An 18,600-nucleotide genomic window follows, 5' to 3' on the forward strand; every position below is an offset into this window, starting at 1 on the left:
TAAAAATGATGTGAGTATTTTAATTCTTACAATTTAGCTGTGATATATTTTTAGCACAATGCAAAGCAATATTTATTGTAGGGCTTAAAATAATAATAGATTATAATTATCACATACCAATGAGAGATTTTTCCAAATTGTCCCAGTTTGCATAATTGTCTCCGAGCCAGTGTCCGCCCCATCTACCAGCCGTGGGATATGTAGACCGAGAGATGACTAACCCTCTCAGGCCAGTGGTCTTCTGTAATGCACTACACAATGAAGACATATGTTGCATGTTTACATTATTTATTTTCTTTAAATATTTCTTTTTGCTGCAGTTTTATAAGACAGAGTATTTCTATGTAGCCCTGGCTGTCCTGGAACTTGCTTTGTTGACCAGGCTGGCCTTGAACTCAGAGATCTGCCTTTCTAGTGTTGGGATTGGAGACTTGAGTTACCATGTATGGCTTAAATATTTCCATACAAACAACTTCCATGAACACACAGTATCTACTTTAGGGTCAGGTTTCCTGTCATAGTCAACTCTTCATAACAGAGCCTTCACTCACTATGGAGTAAAATGCTCCAAGGTACAACAGATAAATTTCTTCCCTTCTAAAACTTGCTAGAGTGAAATGCATATATAATGTGAAATTTCCCTTTCTTAATCTTTCAATGTATGTAACTACAAATAATATTAATTAAGCTAATTATTCAAATAGAGCATTTTATTCTACTTAAATTTGCAACATTTAGTAGAAATATAGATGTGATAAATCAATGCAGTTCTTTTCAGTTATAACCTATGACTTTTATTGTACATATTAATATGAAAAATATGTATGCTAAGGCCTCCCCTGCTTTACAGTAAATAAAGAATGAAAATATTTAGTGGATTATTTTTTTTAATAAAGAATCATCATAATTTAGTTGTGGAATTTATCTCAAGTCAAATCTCATCAAGAAAATAAACAAATTTGTTTATAATTTGTCTTCTCTTTCTTTTCTACCTTTAGAGAGAGAGAGTAGCATTGATGACTTATGCATCTTAAAACATATTCAAGTTTAAAATATAATGCAATATTACATTAGTTTATGTTCTCTGCGTCTCTTTCTTTCACTTTTCTCTGTCATTCCTCATTTGCTTTCTCATCTATCACTTTCTTTCTCTGACTAGCATATATATATATATATATATATATACATATACATATACATACAAGTTCTATTAATTGAAATAAAATTTGCTCTTACTCAAAAATGACTTTATATGAATACAAACTATAAAAGTATTTCAGAATGATGGACAGAGGTGATTCATGCCTTTAATAATAACACTCAGGGTGCAGAGGCAGACAGATCCCTGTAAGATCAAGGCCAGCCTGAACTCTTCAGAGTGAGTTCTAGGACAATCAGGGCTACAAAGAGAAATCTAGTCTCAAAAGCAGAACAAAACAAATAAATAAAAATAACCCAAACATATCAGGAGATGACAACTCAAATACATAATTAGGTAGATTTTAATATTGACTAAGTTCATTATCAGAATCATATAATTTTCTGGTCATAGCAAGAAACACAGTGATTCTTAGGATCTGCTTAGCTATAACAACTCATTGTGTTGCTTTGTTATTCAAGTGATGGTTAGTGTTAGTTACCAACTTGACATAATCTAGAATAATCTGGGGGTTTGTTTGAAGGCTGGTGGGAGGTTATCTAGATTATGTTAATAATTAGTCTAAATTGTATATTTACTCAAGTTTTATTTACTCATTTATACATTCAACATTATTCACCAAGTATTGTGCTGAGTATATTTTGAAAAACAAGTAAGTATGGCCAAGAATTTTTTGGAATAACATGAAAGAAATAAAAATAATAAGGCTATAATGAGGACAGGTAGATTTTGTTCCATTGCTCAACTGACTGATACATAGAAATTATTTTCTTCTGAGACTTAGGTGGGAAGAAGTAATTTACAAAGAACAATTGGAAAAGAAAGAAATTCGGCAAGACTCCTGAAATATGAAACCTTGAAGCTGATATCATCAATATAAAAATGAACTAGAAAAGCCAGAGAAGAAAATGATAAATATTACTTACTCCAGAGTAGGTTTTATTTGTGACCATCCATATAAATTGTGTACATCATAATGCAAAACTGATGATCCATCACTAAGAATCTGCTCAGTCTCCATGCACATGGTCCGGAAATGTAACCCCTCCGTTCTTTTTGTGAGTTCTGGTAAAAAACAAGAAAAATGTAGTAACAATACTTTGAAGAACAGGACTTTAAAAGTGTAGCTCATAACCACACATTCTTTAAAACTTAATTTTCAGATTCTAATTTTACTAATGATTTAAAAGATACACATGAAGTGCAAGATAATGTTTTAAGCAAGTATAAACTGGATGGTAATTGATTCAGATTACTATAGCATATTGTGTAATGATCACTCAATGCTTTAAACATTTCTTTATGGAGAATATGTATGTGAACAACCTGTTCTTATAAATATTCTGAAACACCTGATGTGCCATATAAAACAGGTATTCTTTCCCTCAAATAATAAAATTGCATCCACTCATACATTTTGATATTCAAATTATGAGATTTCAAATAATTATTGATTTGTAATCATTTGTACACTTGTGTATACTAATTTTAAGTCTCTGTAGTGATCTATGTAATAGTAGTTGAACCTTGTACTTATATAAAAATCTAAAACATGAGTATATTGTCAGTTACACACATTTTTCAAGATTTCCTTTTTACTTTTTATTTGTGTATATGTGCAAATGTACATGAGCATAAGTGCCCATGAAGTCCAGAACTCAGTATTGGATCCTCTGGATCTGGAGTTACATAGATAGTATTGAGTCTCCCCATGTGGGTGCCAGGAATTGAACTGTAGTTCTCTGCAAGAGCAGTAGGCACTCTACCTTTAAACCGTCTGTCCATCCCTGAGATTTCTACTTCTTTTTACTCATTTAAATGAAAAGTACTGATTCAGTACTTTTTCATTAAAAGAATCCAATTGGAGCACAAATCTCAGAACAAAAGCCACTGTTGTCATCAACAAACATCGTGTTTGTTGCCTCCTTCCAGACATTAGCTGTCACCAGGACACAGATGAGCAGAGAATATTTTTTTTCCATTTTCCCTTCATTAGAATAGTTATTGCAAACAATATTTAATGAGTAAAGAGTATTAAATCATTTAAAATAGAAAATTCTGAGGAAACTGTAACAAAACAAATTAAATTAAGATAGAATTATGGGTACATAAATAAAACATTTACTTTTCTTCTCAAAAGAGTGTTGAATTATTAGATATTGGACCTGAGGTTGGGCATATTGGACTGTGTGACTGACTACTTAATTTTAGAATGAATTTCCACTTACTGCAACTTAAGGTCTAAACAAACAATAAACAGTAATAATAGCACCGTATTATATTATAAAATGTATAGCCATCAAATTCTACCTGGGAAATATGGAGGGTAATTTAGTGTGTGATTTCTGCATTGGTTACTAACAGTTCCATTTACAAAACTCGAAGGCTCATTCATATCCTGAAAGAGAAAAACAAGGGGTTTTAAGCATTTTACTGCATATCTGTTGAAAATAATAATTTGTAAACTTTCATAGGTAACACAAGTTTGTAATTTCAGAACTCAGGAGACTGAAGCAGTACTGTCATGACTTTTAGGCAGTCTGGGATACCTGGGAGGTAGGGAGTTCCAGGTAATCAACTTGAAGGGTTAAGGTGCAAATGAATTAATTGGGTTTGAACAGTCTCTTCTTTACTCCATATTTCAAAATTATAAAACATTTCATCAAGATGTATAGTTTTCTTCAGAATATTTAAAGTGATTTCTATAATCTACCTCACTTTAAAAACATAAAATACTGTATCCCCAATGTAGATTATGCACATTGGAGTGAATTGAGTAATACGCTTCCATGATATAAATTATATTATATCTTTTAAAACCTCTCCCCTCTCTAGCCCTTCTTCAAAGTGACATCAATTGTTGTGGGAGACAGTTCTGTAGCTTGACCTGTTTGAGGGGTCCCTGGCAGTGGGATCAGGATCTGTCCCTGCTGCATGAACTGGTTTTACTAGAACGCATTCCCTATGGTGGGACACCTTGTTCAACCTTCATGCAGGGCTGAGGGTCTTGGACCTGCCTTAGCTGAATGTACCAGGCCTTGTTGACTTCCCATGGGAGGCCTTACCGTTTTGGAGGGGAGATTGGGGATGGGTCAGGGGGGAGGCAGTGGAGAGAGTAGAAAGAGGGGTAGGAGGGGAAACTATGGTTGGTGTGTAAAATGAATAAAAAAATTTTAAAAATTAAAAAAAAATAAATTAATACAAGATGTAGTTTAAAATGTAGCCAGCTTCAAGAGGCATCTCTATGCTTGATCTCAACCAAAGGGCCAGGAAACAAGGAACCTCTCTACTGAGCACATCGACTAGAATCTCTGTCATCCTGCAAAATGGACAGAAACCTGGGGAGCTCTCGTGAAATGACTTCTCACACCTGAGAACAAGTTTTCTTCTCTGACCCATATATAATTCTCAAGGACATATTTATGAAATATTCCTTATACTTTAATATTTGAATATCAAATAAATATTGATTTTTGAATTCTATATTATGCAATTTTGTATCCTATATGTGTGCACATAGCAGTACCTACATTACATGTAGGTACTCAGTTAAAATCGACCTAAATACAAGTATTCATGTGCAAAGCATCACAGCAAGCAATGTCACTCTAAACAGCTAGACAAGCATCGTGTACATTCTCCTGCATTAAATATCTACTTATAGAAGAGTTGATTCTTTTTATACCATCTCAAAACTATGCAACTATATTTTTATTAAGATAAGGAAGTTGTTCAAAAGGCGTTACTTTGGTAAAAGTTTAGTATTTGAGTGCGTCATTCTTGCATTAGGTAAAAATAAAATAAGTGGTTAATACATCTTCATAGCCAGAAACATAGGCTGTTTTGGATACTTGGTCAAGTTGAGAAGCCCAAGAAGTTACAGTTATACATATATATTAAATATATATATTAAATTGTTAAATGTCTATTTTTAGCATTCTTTTTGTATAACAATGTTGAGCAATGAAAGAGTGAGCTAACCTGCACAGGGTTATATGGGCATTATTAGATTTACAAAACCTCTATAGAATAGACATAAAATAAAATATTAAAAGCTTACTTACAATCCACAAGCCATCAAACTTCATTTTTTCATGGTAGAAGTCAAAAATTTCGGTTGTCCACCACTCTGCTGTGGCATTCTTGAAGAAATCTGGAAATGCTACATGTGCTCTGGAAGCCTAAACAAAACAAAGTGGAGGTGCATGCTCATACTCAAAAAGTCCTCAGAGAACATGCATATGTGAACAGAACTTTGTCTTCAGACTCTAGTTACACGTGTTTCTCTCCAGCATCCAGGGGCAATGGGACAGGGATACACATGCAAAGAGAAAGTGAATGATAAGAGAACAGCCTGCAGGGCAGTGGTGACACACGCCTTTAATCCCAGAACTCTGGAGGCAGAGGCGGGTGGATCTCTGTGAGATTGAGGCCAGCTTGGTCTACAGAGTTCGTTCCAAATCAGCCAAAGCTACATAACTCAGTGAAAACCTCTTCTCTCTCTCTCTCTCTCTCTCTCTCTCTCTCTCTCCTCTCTCTCTCTCTCTCTCTCTCTCTCTCACACACACACACACACACACACACACACACACACACACACAGAGACAGACAAACCTTTTTGGACAAAATAGAGCAGTTTCACATATGAATCACAGTGATGTGACAGCGTACACAAGAGCTATGCAAGTTCAAACCAGATGAATTCCCAACACAGAAAGAGGAAGTGTGCAAAAAGTCCAACTCCTAGCTGGAGCTTTTGGCAATTGATATCTTCTGGGAAAGGAAGAGCCAGGCAAATCTCTGACTTTTGTGTCTGAAAATCTATTTTCTTTGATATAAGCATGATAATACTTTTTCTTTTACCATCACTGAGAATTCACGAGTATTATGCTAAGTGATATAAGAAAATCAAGGGAAGAAAAATAAAGCATCAATCTAATAACAAGGTATTTAAAAATTCTTGTAAAATATATCTCATGTTATGCATTAAGATAAGATAAAAATCTTAGATATTATTGTCACATGAAAACAATGTAAAACATACAATTGCTTCATCTATTTATTCCTAAAATTTCCTATTTTGGAAAAGTTCATTAAAGGTGATTAAAATTAATCAAGTGGAAAATATTTTAAAGTAAACTTCCTTCATTTAAAGGAAAATACTCAAATTCAATCATACACTAATATGACCTTTAATCCCAAATTCTGAATGTGTTTTAGCTATAAAGTCCAATAATACAAAACTTACATTAACAGCTTCATCTTCTGTTAAACTCTCATTTATTTCAATATTAGGTAAATCTGGCCAAACCTGTAAGAAAATATAAGTGAATTGATAATTCAAAATGAATAAGGAGTGAATGCTTTAACAATTAGGAATATGTTATTAGAGACATAGTCTAACTTTGAGATCCCTGGCCCTCTAATCCCTATAGTTATATCTTATCCATTTCATTTTATAATATATTTAGACTTAGAGAAAAAGAATGATAAAAATTAGTCTATTTCCTTTATGTACCTTCCCTTTAACCACCACAGATGCAATATAATTAACTAATGTTTAGGCTGTGCTTGAACTCCTTCACTTTCATAATTAATGTCAACACTCTGATCCAGTGACAATGGTAAAAATACAACCCTAAATCATTAAATCACAAAAAAACCCCGTAAATAGCAAATTATGTCACCATCATAGCAATTTGTAAAATTAATCTATTTGGAATGTCATTATTGGATGCTTGGGAACATTTTTCTTAAATATGAAAGAAATCTTCCAAGTCCAGGGACCTAAAACAGGCCCAGGGATCCAGGAAGTTGTTATTCATAGAATTCCCAAGAAACAACCAACCCGCATCACAGGCCATGAAGCCCAGAGGATGCAAAAAGAGGCATTTTGACTTAGCTCTCTCTATCGCAAATACAGTTCACACAGAAAATGTTTTCAGGTCTGGCTAAGACCTGACTTCCCTCCCTCCCCCACTGGCAGTTAGTTACAAAGCCTGTGACTCCTGAGAGCCCTTTACTCTGCACCCTTGGGGCTGTCCTGCTGGGTCTTGACATGTCCTGAACACACCAAGGAATGTCTCATATCGCTGCAGAGGTCATTCTGACTTTTCCATCTTTCAATTCCCTCTGCCTGCTTAATCCTCGCAAACACTATATGGGAACCAAATCCAGATATTGCCATAATTCACTCAATCTAAGTATCACTGCTTGTAACATCCAGTGAATGAGTTTCCTTCTTCACTTTCATCATATAAGTTCAGTTTTCAAAGCAAAACAACAGCAAGACCCAAAACCATTTTGCTCATACTTTTAACAAAAGGAAAAATGCATAAGCATTTGTCACAGCAGAGCATCCTGAGCAGCCACTCCATTATTGGAAGTTTCATTATTAAACACAAAATATATCTAAAAGTTTAATAAAATCTAATTTAGTGACAAAAATTTATTTTAGGATTTGTGTGAATCCCTTATTTATGCCTAATAATTCATACTTAGATCAGATACTACATATAATATTTAGTTATTAAATCTATATATTTTTTCTATCATACCAAATATGCTTTTAGAATATTTAATGAAATAAAATACCTAACATTTTCAAAATTATTAAACTTAAAATATTAGGTACCTTTGCCCAACAGATGTCATTTGTGTTAGGCCATTTGACAAAGACATCTTTCTGTATTCCTCGATCAAAGGCAGGGTAAGGCTTTGTTTCATTTCCTGAAATTGCTGGATCCTAAAATTAAAACATAAAAAATAAAACAAAATGAAAACAAACTACATATAGAGCCAAACTGCAGCTTGTTGTGTGTCCATTCAGAGATGCTGTCACTTTCTCTTTTTGCACTATGGTAGCCTTTGGCTCCCATTTGGAAAAATGACCAGACACCAATGCCACAGCTATACTCTAAGAAATGCTCAAAAACATCTGTCAGGAACTCAAGCAAGCTTATTCGATGTTTTGTTGTTGTTGTTTCAAAAGAACACCTGAAAATTACTTAGGGACAAAAATATCTACTATCATTCTTTGAAATCAAAGCCAGTTTGTAACTTGGGTGGTAACTCAAGCACAACTTGCCTTTAATATCTGTCCCTTGCCTTGCTTCTTTACACACATAACTTAGTTTAAGGTAGATGGTAAGAGCATGAGTAAACAAAATAAAATGGTGGGAAAAATCAATAGATAGGAGGAGAATGTGAAACTGTTTTTTGCATTATTATAAAATTTGCATTTATTTGTGTGTTTGTGTGTTTGTGTGGGGGTGTGCACCAGAATAGGGTATTGGATTACCCTGGAGCTGGAGTTACAGGTCATTGTGAGCTGTCCAACATGGGTACTGTGATCAAAACTCAGGTCTTCTTAAAAAGAGGACATTCTCTTAACTACTGAGCCATCTCTAGGCCTCGAAGCCCAATGGTATACTCTTTCTTTTTGAAAAGCTTTCATACATTCATTTTAGAAGAGTAAATATAAACAAATAATATAATTCATGCAAAAATAAATACTGACCAAGATAATAATATATTTCATTCCTTCATTTCTTATTCGGTCAACAAACTGAGGAAGAGTCGTGAATCGTTCACCAATTGTGAAGTCTAGTTGCCTTTCCATGTAATTAATGTCTGTATACTGAACATCCTAAAATAGATAATAGAGACAACTTGGTAACAGCATTATAGAGGTTGTGTCTAGCTTCACCTGTATAGCAAAGTCTATGTCAAAGAAGAGAAAAAGGTGATAAAGAATGGAAAGTACGCTAAAAACAATTTTGATTGGTTTGGTCAATAGTTCAACAATAATTTAATTTGAGAAGTAAACATTCTAAATCAGCAATATTGCAATATCGGTTTCCATGAAAAACAGAGGTAAAAAACTTTTAATGCTATGAAATTATGGTAATATGGTCAGTTATAACTGAAATTTCAATGCATGCACAAAGAAATACTTTTGAGCCGGGCGGTGGTGGCGCACGCCTTTAATTCCAGCACTTGGGAGGCAGAGGCAGGCAGATCTTTGTGAGTTCAAGGCCAGCCTGGTCTAGAGAGCGAGATCTAGGAAAGGCGCAAAGCTACACAGAGAAACCCTGTCTCGAAACCCCCCCCCCCAAAAAAAGAAATACTTTTGAACTCATGTTAACCAGAAATCACATCAAAATAATTTAAGATAATTTTACCAGTGACAAAAAGGAGAAATTATTTATAATTCCATCAGATATTATAAAATTTTTTTCTCAAATAAGTCAAATTGATTTTTAATATACCTTAAAGGATGTATGGTTTATATTTAAAAAATTGGAATTTATTTAAGCCATCAAATTTGAATTTTACCATAAAAATTTCAAATTGGTCTTGAGCAACAGGTTTTCTAACCATTTTCTCTTAATCAACATTACTCTTGATTATTCTAGTTTTTGGAAAAACTGTAGCTGTCATACTAGGATAATATTGGAAAACCTCAATTTCAAATATCAACTTGCATACTTCTGTATTTTCAATGTATGTAAATAATTTTATGATAATAATGCAGCACTATTAGATTCTGATATAGAATCAACATCAATGTCATCTAGTGAGGTTCATGATGTAAAATGAGGACTTCCATAGAGGAATTACATACTGCAGTGTTTATGTGGTACTAGAATTCTTTTTATTGATGAAAACAAACTGATTTCTAAGCATTGTGGAAAGAACTTATTCTGTAAAGCCTGCTGTTTAGCTCTATGGACTCTAATTATATATTTTAAGGCTCAAGTCAGGGAGTTGAATCCAACTTGTAACATTACCATTGATACTATAGATTACTCAAACATAAAGAGAACACAGAATATGTATGACTATGCAATCAACAACTTATGAGAGGAAAAAAAAGTGAAGAGTTTTGCTTAGAACAGTTCAGGGTCTTACTAAAGGGGCAAAGTAGGCAATGGTGGAATATTTTAGCTCCTTACTTATGTATCTGACAAAGATATATAAAAATCCCTCATCCAATTATTAAGATACCACCAAAATATGAGCGTTATTTCCAAATCTTACTCCTAAAGAATATAGTGTTAAAGCATTTCTTTCTGTCCTTACAGCATCTAGTTTATTGGTATACATACATAGGGGATTTTAGCAGCCACCATGTCGTCGTACAGTTGCTCAATCTCTGAAGTATTTCTGTATCCATAACGACATAACTGAAATCCTAGAGCCCAGTACGGTGGCATGACTGGATAGCCAATTACCTTTAAAAATATTATATGTGAGATAAAAGAAATATTTTACATTATAAATAAAACTTTATAGTTTTTAAATGAATATTTAATCATACTTCATGGTATTGCCTTGTTGCAACTTCTGGGGTTGGTCCCAAAAACATGTAAAAATCCAAGATCCCTCCAATTATGCGGTATGTTAGAGCAGGAGTTGGCTGGAAAGTAACATCTGAAAATTCAAAATAAGACTTAATTTTTTTTATTTATATGTGAGACATCTATTTGTTATTGAATCGCATTTACCCATTTAATATGAGAAATTTAACAAGTAATAGGTTTACCCATTCCATTGCTGTTTAGTAACAGAACTCCATGAGCATTGCCCTCATCTTCCAAAGCCATGTAATAGGGATGGAATCCATAGGAATTAAGTTTATACTGAAACATATAAAAAACATAATGTATATTAAGGAAAACTAAAGCACAAACTACAGCAACGTTGTTTAAATTCATTACAATTGATCTTGGAAATTAACATATTCCTGATTACCAAGTTACAGTACTTGAATGAAACAAATGTACTTCGTCTAAAATTATTACTTCTTTTGTTTGAAATAATACTTCCACAGAGCATGAAAATGAATATGATATATGCAAGAATAACTGGCAAACAACCCTGGTGTTAGAGTAGTTACGTTTCTTTCAAGAAGTTAGGTGTCTCACTTTATTTGTAAGTTGACATTTTTCCTAAAATAAAACATCCTGGAAAAAAATCATAGTCATGTAAGTAATCAACCTGTCAAGAAGAAAGAGTTCATAAGGATACAAATTTACATATGCATAACATGTAATTTGTGTCTCTAAACTTGAATTTTAGTAAATTATTCAAATGTGGAATCAAGATAAAATTATCAAATAATTATTATATTAATATTGAGTTTTCAGAAATAATTTTGATATAGCCTTCTTTAAAATAGATTCTGATACAATTTCAACACAGTAAAGATAGCAATGGATTGTGCGTATCACCACAAAATGAATGCAATATTAATTTTATTGTTCCTAAATGTATAATTTAAGCAGCAATTGCAAGTAAAACTAAAGGTGAGCTAGTTTTAAAACACATTTATTAATGATATATTTGAAATTGTGATAATAATATTACTTATTGTTCATTGAATTAAGTATTATATGTAACATGAACAGTGAAATTTAAAATTTATAAGCAGTTATTTCAAAGAATATTGAATAAGTATGTTTTGTTTAATGTAGCTGGAAAGGTTAAAGAAACTGGTTAGCTTTCATAAATGCTGCAAGGTGCTATGCAGGTTTCTGGGGATAGAAAAGACATCAGTGGTCTTGTCCAGTGCTGGAGCCTACATGTTATAATATTGACTCACCTGGCAAGATTCACAATTTGACAATAGTGGCGAGATAGTATATGGAAGTAACCACCTGCTGTCCTGATTGGACTTGAGATCAGCCCACATGAGGGGTTCAGGCCTAATACTACAAACACGGTCAAAAACCATGACTAGAGAAGCCATAGGTTCTAGCAGAGAACCTACTGACGTTGTTTTTCTGAATGAGCATGCTGTCAAATTACTTTTCAAAGTCATGTTTATTTCTACAGATTTGAGCTGCTACTGATCTTGGTCATAAAAAAAAAATGTATCACTGTTCAAAACGGTTAAACTAAGCAACTGTGACTACTCAGTCACAAATAGAACATCTATATCTCCAAACAACTTTCAAGGCTCGGGTCACATATCAGAAGACAAGGCATAAAATATGTAAGAGCCAGGAAAGGAGAATTCTGTGAAATGCTGTCTTGTGGACATAACATGACTGCTGTACACGTAAACTCACAGTTCCTGCATTTGTCTGCAATGGATCTCCATACAGATTAGGGAGGAGAGCCAGAGTGTCCCACCCTCAGCTGAGAGTTAGCTACCATTAATGAGTACTAGGAAGAGAGAATCACTCTTTACAAACAGCTACTAGTGGGTTCCCCATGCTCCACTAGATTATCCAGAGCCCATGTGCATATGGGAACCACTAATTGGACTTAGTGGATTCAAAAAAAGATACCCAAATTAAAAATACATTTCCAAAAATTAAAAGATAAAAACATGAAGTAAAATTAAAAGAAATTGTTCAATATACTTTCTTAAAATACCCAACAAATTGTATTTTCTCTACTTTTCTCAATGATTTCTGATAATATTGTTTATCTTTTTTAGAAAACTACTGCATCATCTCTGTGAATCTCTGGCACTCTTTGCATTGTTTCAATCTTGAGCTATCAGCCTTCAAAGAAGTGAACTAGATCCCCATCATTATCTTAGCTTCCTCATAAGGCAGCCACATATGGGTACCTACACCAGGAGGTTGATCTCTTGTGAACATCCCCCAAGTATGCCAGTTCATATCTCGATTGAATGCTGTATGTTCTACTTCCCCAAAACCATATACATATTGTGATGGTAGACGAGTAGATATCTGAATGAACTGGTCATTGAAGGCAAATCCAGGCAGGCGAGAATCCCAGCTGAAAATAAAAGGAAATAAGCCTATCACTCTAAATATGTGCAAAATAAAAAGTAATAGCTGTAGTTATTTTTGTTGTCTTGAAAGTAAACAAATACTTTTTCTGTATGCAAACAGAAAATCATATTGCAAATAATAATGTCAATTCTTTCTTTGTGATCTTAAAAGAGATAATGTTTCTCATAGCCCTAATTACCTCAAGGCCTCAAATGAATATATGTAATTACTGTAATATATATTTTTTCTTGACTAAGTTAATGACTTAACAAGTAAACTGTGTTTTATGTAACATTGTGTGGAAATATAGGATGAGACTATATTATATGTATTCATTTTTAGTTCAGTGTTGTCTTAAAAATAAAACTTTTAAAAATTATATTGTTTCCTTGATTTATATCCTAAAATTAAATGTGATCTATCCTTTGGGGTAATCATTGTTTTTGTTCTTTTTAACTTCTATAACTTAAAAAAATCCTTCAACTTCAAGTTCTTCCCGGCTACTGCAGTCAGCCATTTTTTATTATATTTTGCATTTATAATACATGGAATATAGGAAGAAATGTATTTTAAAGGAATGCATTTTACTTTAGTTATTTGTGAGAAGATAGAAAGAAGGATGAAAAGTAATCAAGGCCAGCAAAGGAGAGGTGTTTGTATTATGAAAAATCAGAGGCACACTCAAAGCTTTTGCATCATTTTTGAAATTACTGTATAAGAAGAGTCCCCAAGTGCCTGCTTCATGAATGACTTTGTTTCTTAATCTTTTAAACTAAAATTTTTTTATAATAAAATCATATTAAGCCAGGTCAGTCAGGGTTTCTTTATTTGCATCAACACTGCCAATAACTGACAGAATCCTGATATCATTTAAAAGAAGGCTTGCAGAGCTGAACTGAAAATGCTTTTAAATCTGGTGCAATTGGTGAAAATAAAGAGAGTGATTTTTTAAATAAATTTATTCACCATAATATCAATACATATTTTGCTCAATTTATTTTTTTCAGTATGTATCAGGTTCCAGATCTCACAAATATTCTCAACAGTTTTAATAGTACATTTGCATAATATACTCCTAATTGCATATCTTATTATCACTCACTATGTATTTTAACATGAATTTGCTTTACATTATTATACTACTGAATCTAATACTTACTAATAAAAGTAATCATACCTATAAAATAAATGGAATTTTAAATGAGTCTTTATATGATTCTATGAGTATATTATTTAAAAATATTAAAATTGGGAAAATAATAAACCTCCAACTGTTAGCATATTGCTCTTTTAAACTAAAAAATTTCTCCTTTGTATCAAATAACTTAATCACTTACATAAGCCTTCCACTGCTTCTCCTTCGAACCTGGATGCCAAATGGATTTTCCTTGATTTCAACATCATAGAGTCTATTTTCATAAGAGCTTGTAGGAGTGTTTGGAATGTTTAATGGTACTGGAACTTCATATCTCTTCTGATGGGCATCGTAAATCTATTGCAGAGAAACAGTAACAACACAGGAGTATTCATTCTCACTGCTGAGAGAGCACATGTTTTAAATAACATGTCCAATGAGAGCACTTAGAATTGTTGTCTGATTCTGCATATCTACCTTACAGACCTAACATTGCAAATGCAGAAACTAAGAAGTCAGTAGAATATTAAATTGTTTAACCTTTTCTCCTAAGAAACTTTATTTGAAACTTACCTTAAACTGTAGCATGTCATTTTTGTGATACTTTACTTCCACACGGAGAGTGGAGATGGGATTAGATGGAAGGTTTATTCTGGCGTTTACAGGATTCCACTGGAGTTCAGCTGTTATACCCGTTGGCGAATATTGAACTGAAGTTAATGAATAGGGATTGTGGTTTGTAGGAAAGTAGCATTCAGGTGCACCGGATAGTGTTTGAACCTAAAAGCAATACATGTTCAACATCAGAAAGTATAAGCATTGGAAACTTGAACTTAAAAAAAAATCAAACAGGGCCGGGCGGTGGTGGCGCACGCCTTTAATCCCAGCACTCGGGAGGCAGAGCCAGGCAGATCTCTGTGAGTTCAAGGCCAGCCTGGGCTACCAAGTGAGTTCCAAGAAAAGGCGCAAAGCTACACAGAGAAACCTTGTCTCGAAAAACAAAAACAAAAAAAACAAAAAAAACAAAAATCAAACAGGAAGATGTTATCTGAGCTTAGTAACAATTTGTGTAACTCATAATAAAAAAAATCTATTATTCATCTGAGATATGTTCTAAATTATTATATCACATATTTACATATTGACTCTAATGTTAGAATAGTAGACACAAGTGATCAAATGTTTGTTTTTCAATGCAAAATAATATAAACTGTATTGCTTTTATAAACATTACTTTAATTTTTGCCTGTATGTAATTTTATGCCTCACAATGCTGCTATTTTCTCTTTCTGAAAATGACTGTAAAATATAAAGTTGTAGTTTCTTCTCTTCCACTTATACTGATATTAACACAGTATCTTTTATGGCTTATACTCAAAGCTGGATATGGCATTCCTATCAAAATTTAAAACAGGAACTCTGAATTAAGATATTTTATATCTGCTATTTGACACAGTAATAGACAGTACTCAAAGGGAAATTGATAACTACAGCATTGAGCATTAAATAGCTTACTATAGCATTTTCTCACAGTCTTCCATAGTTATTGATCAATTATAGTTTCTCAAGAAGCAATACATTTCTCCATATTTCAGTCTATTTTTCAGAAATTTTATGAAACACCCAAATCTCCTTAAAAGAATTTGATACAAACTAATTACATCGAGATGGTCTTTTCCTCCCAACTTCCTTGTACTGGGTAGCTTGCAAATATAATGTCAATAGCTATGATAAACTTTGAAGACAAAACTGTATAGAAGAATCTGACGCATTGATCATATTAAAATGCTGACAAACCAAACTTGGATTTCTATTTACAAGAAAAAAAAACAAATTTATTTTGCTTTAGCTACTCAGATTTTAGGTGCTTAAAATATCAGTTTAAAGCAATCCTTCTAAAATATGAATACTGTGGTTCACATTCGAAATTCAGTTCACACAATGGTCAACTTTACGGGACTCTATCAGAGTTATTTTCCTAAATTTCACCATCACCCTCTTGTTTATCATTCCCATTAGAACTGACATTCTTTTAGAGTGTGTATATTCTAGTATTAGTAATTTAGGGAGAAGTGGAGAGATGGCTAACCAGTTAAAAGTACTGACTTCTCTTTTGGAAGGCTTGGGTTTGATTCCCAGTACCAACATGGTGGCTTATAACCTTTTGAAATTTTAGTCCCACGCCATGGGACATCCTGTTTTGACCTTCACATGCACTGAACATACATGCAAAATGGCCATCCATATAAAACTAAAAAAATAATAAACTGAACAAAATAATTCATAAAAACAGCCTAAGTACCTATATGATAAGTATTCAACAGAAAAATAAGTAATTTGAGTTTTCCAAGAAATTTCTAAATGCCTAAACTTAAAATACATGATTTAAAAAAAAAATGTTTGTTTTAAAACAAATTTACAATGTGGCAATAAATCTCTATGTTAGAGAATTAAATAAGTTGCTGTGACTTTGAAAGTAGTAATTCTGAGTAGTTTAGGTATGATGTTTTCAAGTGACATCAGATCAATTAGGACATTTAGGGCTCAGAAAAATTAATGTCAGATTAAATAGAAACACAAAGACTGCTGATCACTTGGTGGACTTGGAGCAATCTCTAATGGACCTCAATTCTAGGAAAGTCTATGCTTCCCGATAATATCAGTGATTCATTTCTGTAGTGTCTTGTGAAGAAAAATTTTATATTTGCTTTCTTATCGGAATAAGCATCATGACTTATGCACAGTCTGAATGCAGCTGGATTAACCACACCATCCAATGCTGTCTTGTTTTTTACTTTTTATCTTTGACTCCTTCCTTATCAAGCTGACATAGTTCTCCATCATTAAATTCCCTCATTTTTAATGGACATTAATCCATACACCCTTATTAGCGTTCTCATATTATATTCTCGATATAAATTCACACATCCTGGAACAAACAATTGGCATTATGCTTCAGGAATGAAGATATGTACGAGTAGCGTAATACAGCGCCGTGTTGATCACTCACTTTTCCTAAAATCACAACAGACCCAGTGGGTACTAATGCTGAAACCCTTGTTGACTTCTCACTGTTCAACCACTATCACCAAACCTGTGCAAAAATATTTGTTCTTCACTGCTGGCCAACAATTTTTTTTTATTTACATTATGACTTCACGGCTTTCCTTATTATTTGAGTGTGGAAAGGAGAGCAATCAGAATACAACACAGAGCAGAATATCACAACTACTTATCATGTCACTTCCCAGTACATGGTATGTACTGTCTGGTTTATATCAAATAAGAAACATTTTAGTTGTGTATCCAGTACTCCTCTGATGGGAGACATTTCTATCTCAGCTCCAGTTTCTCCTATATGGCTTATTATTCTATTCATATAGGTTATCCTTAATAATATTGGCTGATTGTACTTAACCCATTTTGAAAGTAAAAACGATCTTATATTTTGGTTGTGAGCCTAGCCTTTAATGGCTGAGCCATCTCTCCAGCCAGGGAGTCTTGCCTTGGAGGAGATGAGAATGGGCAATGGGTTGGGGGGAAAGGCTGGGGGTGGGAAGAAGGAAGAGAGGGACACCTGTGGTTGGTATGTAAAATGAACAGAACATTTCTTAAAAATAAATAAATAAATTTTAAAAAAGAAAGTAAAAACACTGTCACCTCACAAACCTTTCCCCCACAGCTCCATGTTTCTTTTTCCTTTACAGGAAAAAAAATGAAAATTTTATCATATTTACTACCTTAAAATTTCCAATTTTTCACTTCATTTTAGTTTAACTAAGTTAAAGTAGCCATAAAACCCATTCAACATTTTACTTGCCAATAATATTAATGACTTTCATCCTACCAAATCCAGATGTCAATTTTAAGTCTTCTTCTCATAGATTTATAACTGTAATTTAAATGATAGATCATTTTATCTGGCTTAAGATGCATTTTAACTTCCTTACCAAGGGCCCACAAATTTTCTATATTAATACTTTTGCTACTTTTTGTTTTCCTGATGGAGAACCATGAGGATTCAGGGTTTAGTCTTTGACCTGATCTTCCCTTTTCTGTTCATGTTCACTCCCTTGGTCATCTCATCCCATGACATGACTTTGAATACTTCACATATGCTGACATGTGATGAGGAAGTATCCTTTAAGACGTTTAAATGTGTGTTGCTACTTGACAGAGGTACTTGAACTTCTATTAGGAATTTCAACCTCAATATATCTAAAACAGAAGCTTCTCCTCCAAGCCTGCTCCTCAACCACAAAGATTCCTCAGTCTCTCCTAACACACTTCTTTTTTTTTCCAATTGTTCAAACCAACAACCTCAAGTCAATAGTTGTTCTTCTCCTTTTTCCACACTAATGAGAAAACAAAAATTCTTGGCTTTTTTGTTAAATATGTGTGAGACTAATCATTCATTGATTTAAATATGACCACAGCAAATTAACTGATTGGCTCTCTAACAGTCTTTTCAACACAGCAACAATGATGGCAGCATTAAAATAGAAATTCAGATTCGATATTTGTGTATCTTACCAGCAACCTCCCTCAGGCTA

General features: G+C 33.4%; 1 protein-coding gene across 1 annotated transcript in view; it reads right to left on the minus strand.

Annotated features, from left to right (window-relative positions):
* The window catches only part of Si (sucrase-isomaltase), a 73,787-nt gene that overhangs the window by 14,784 nt on the left and 40,403 nt on the right, over positions 1–18,600 (minus strand). Inside the window, exons 25-37 of the mRNA XM_059264731.1 lie at positions 14,621–14,827; positions 14,250–14,404; positions 12,748–12,916; positions 10,707–10,803; positions 10,482–10,594; positions 10,270–10,395; positions 8,679–8,807; positions 7,794–7,904; positions 6,408–6,470; positions 5,224–5,340; positions 3,470–3,557; positions 2,086–2,224; positions 118–251 (exon numbers count right to left, since the gene is read on the minus strand). Of these exons, the coding sequence (XP_059120714.1) occupies positions 118–251; positions 2,086–2,224; positions 3,470–3,557; positions 5,224–5,340; positions 6,408–6,470; positions 7,794–7,904; positions 8,679–8,807; positions 10,270–10,395; positions 10,482–10,594; positions 10,707–10,803; positions 12,748–12,916; positions 14,250–14,404; positions 14,621–14,827 (1,648 nt within the window). The remainder of the gene's footprint in view (positions 1–117; positions 252–2,085; positions 2,225–3,469; positions 3,558–5,223; positions 5,341–6,407; positions 6,471–7,793; positions 7,905–8,678; positions 8,808–10,269; positions 10,396–10,481; positions 10,595–10,706; positions 10,804–12,747; positions 12,917–14,249; positions 14,405–14,620; positions 14,828–18,600) is intronic.

This window comes from Peromyscus eremicus, chromosome 6, assembly GCF_949786415.1.
Source record: "Peromyscus eremicus chromosome 6, PerEre_H2_v1, whole genome shotgun sequence".
In the NCBI taxonomy this organism is placed as follows: Eukaryota; Metazoa; Chordata; class Mammalia; order Rodentia; family Cricetidae; genus Peromyscus; species Peromyscus eremicus.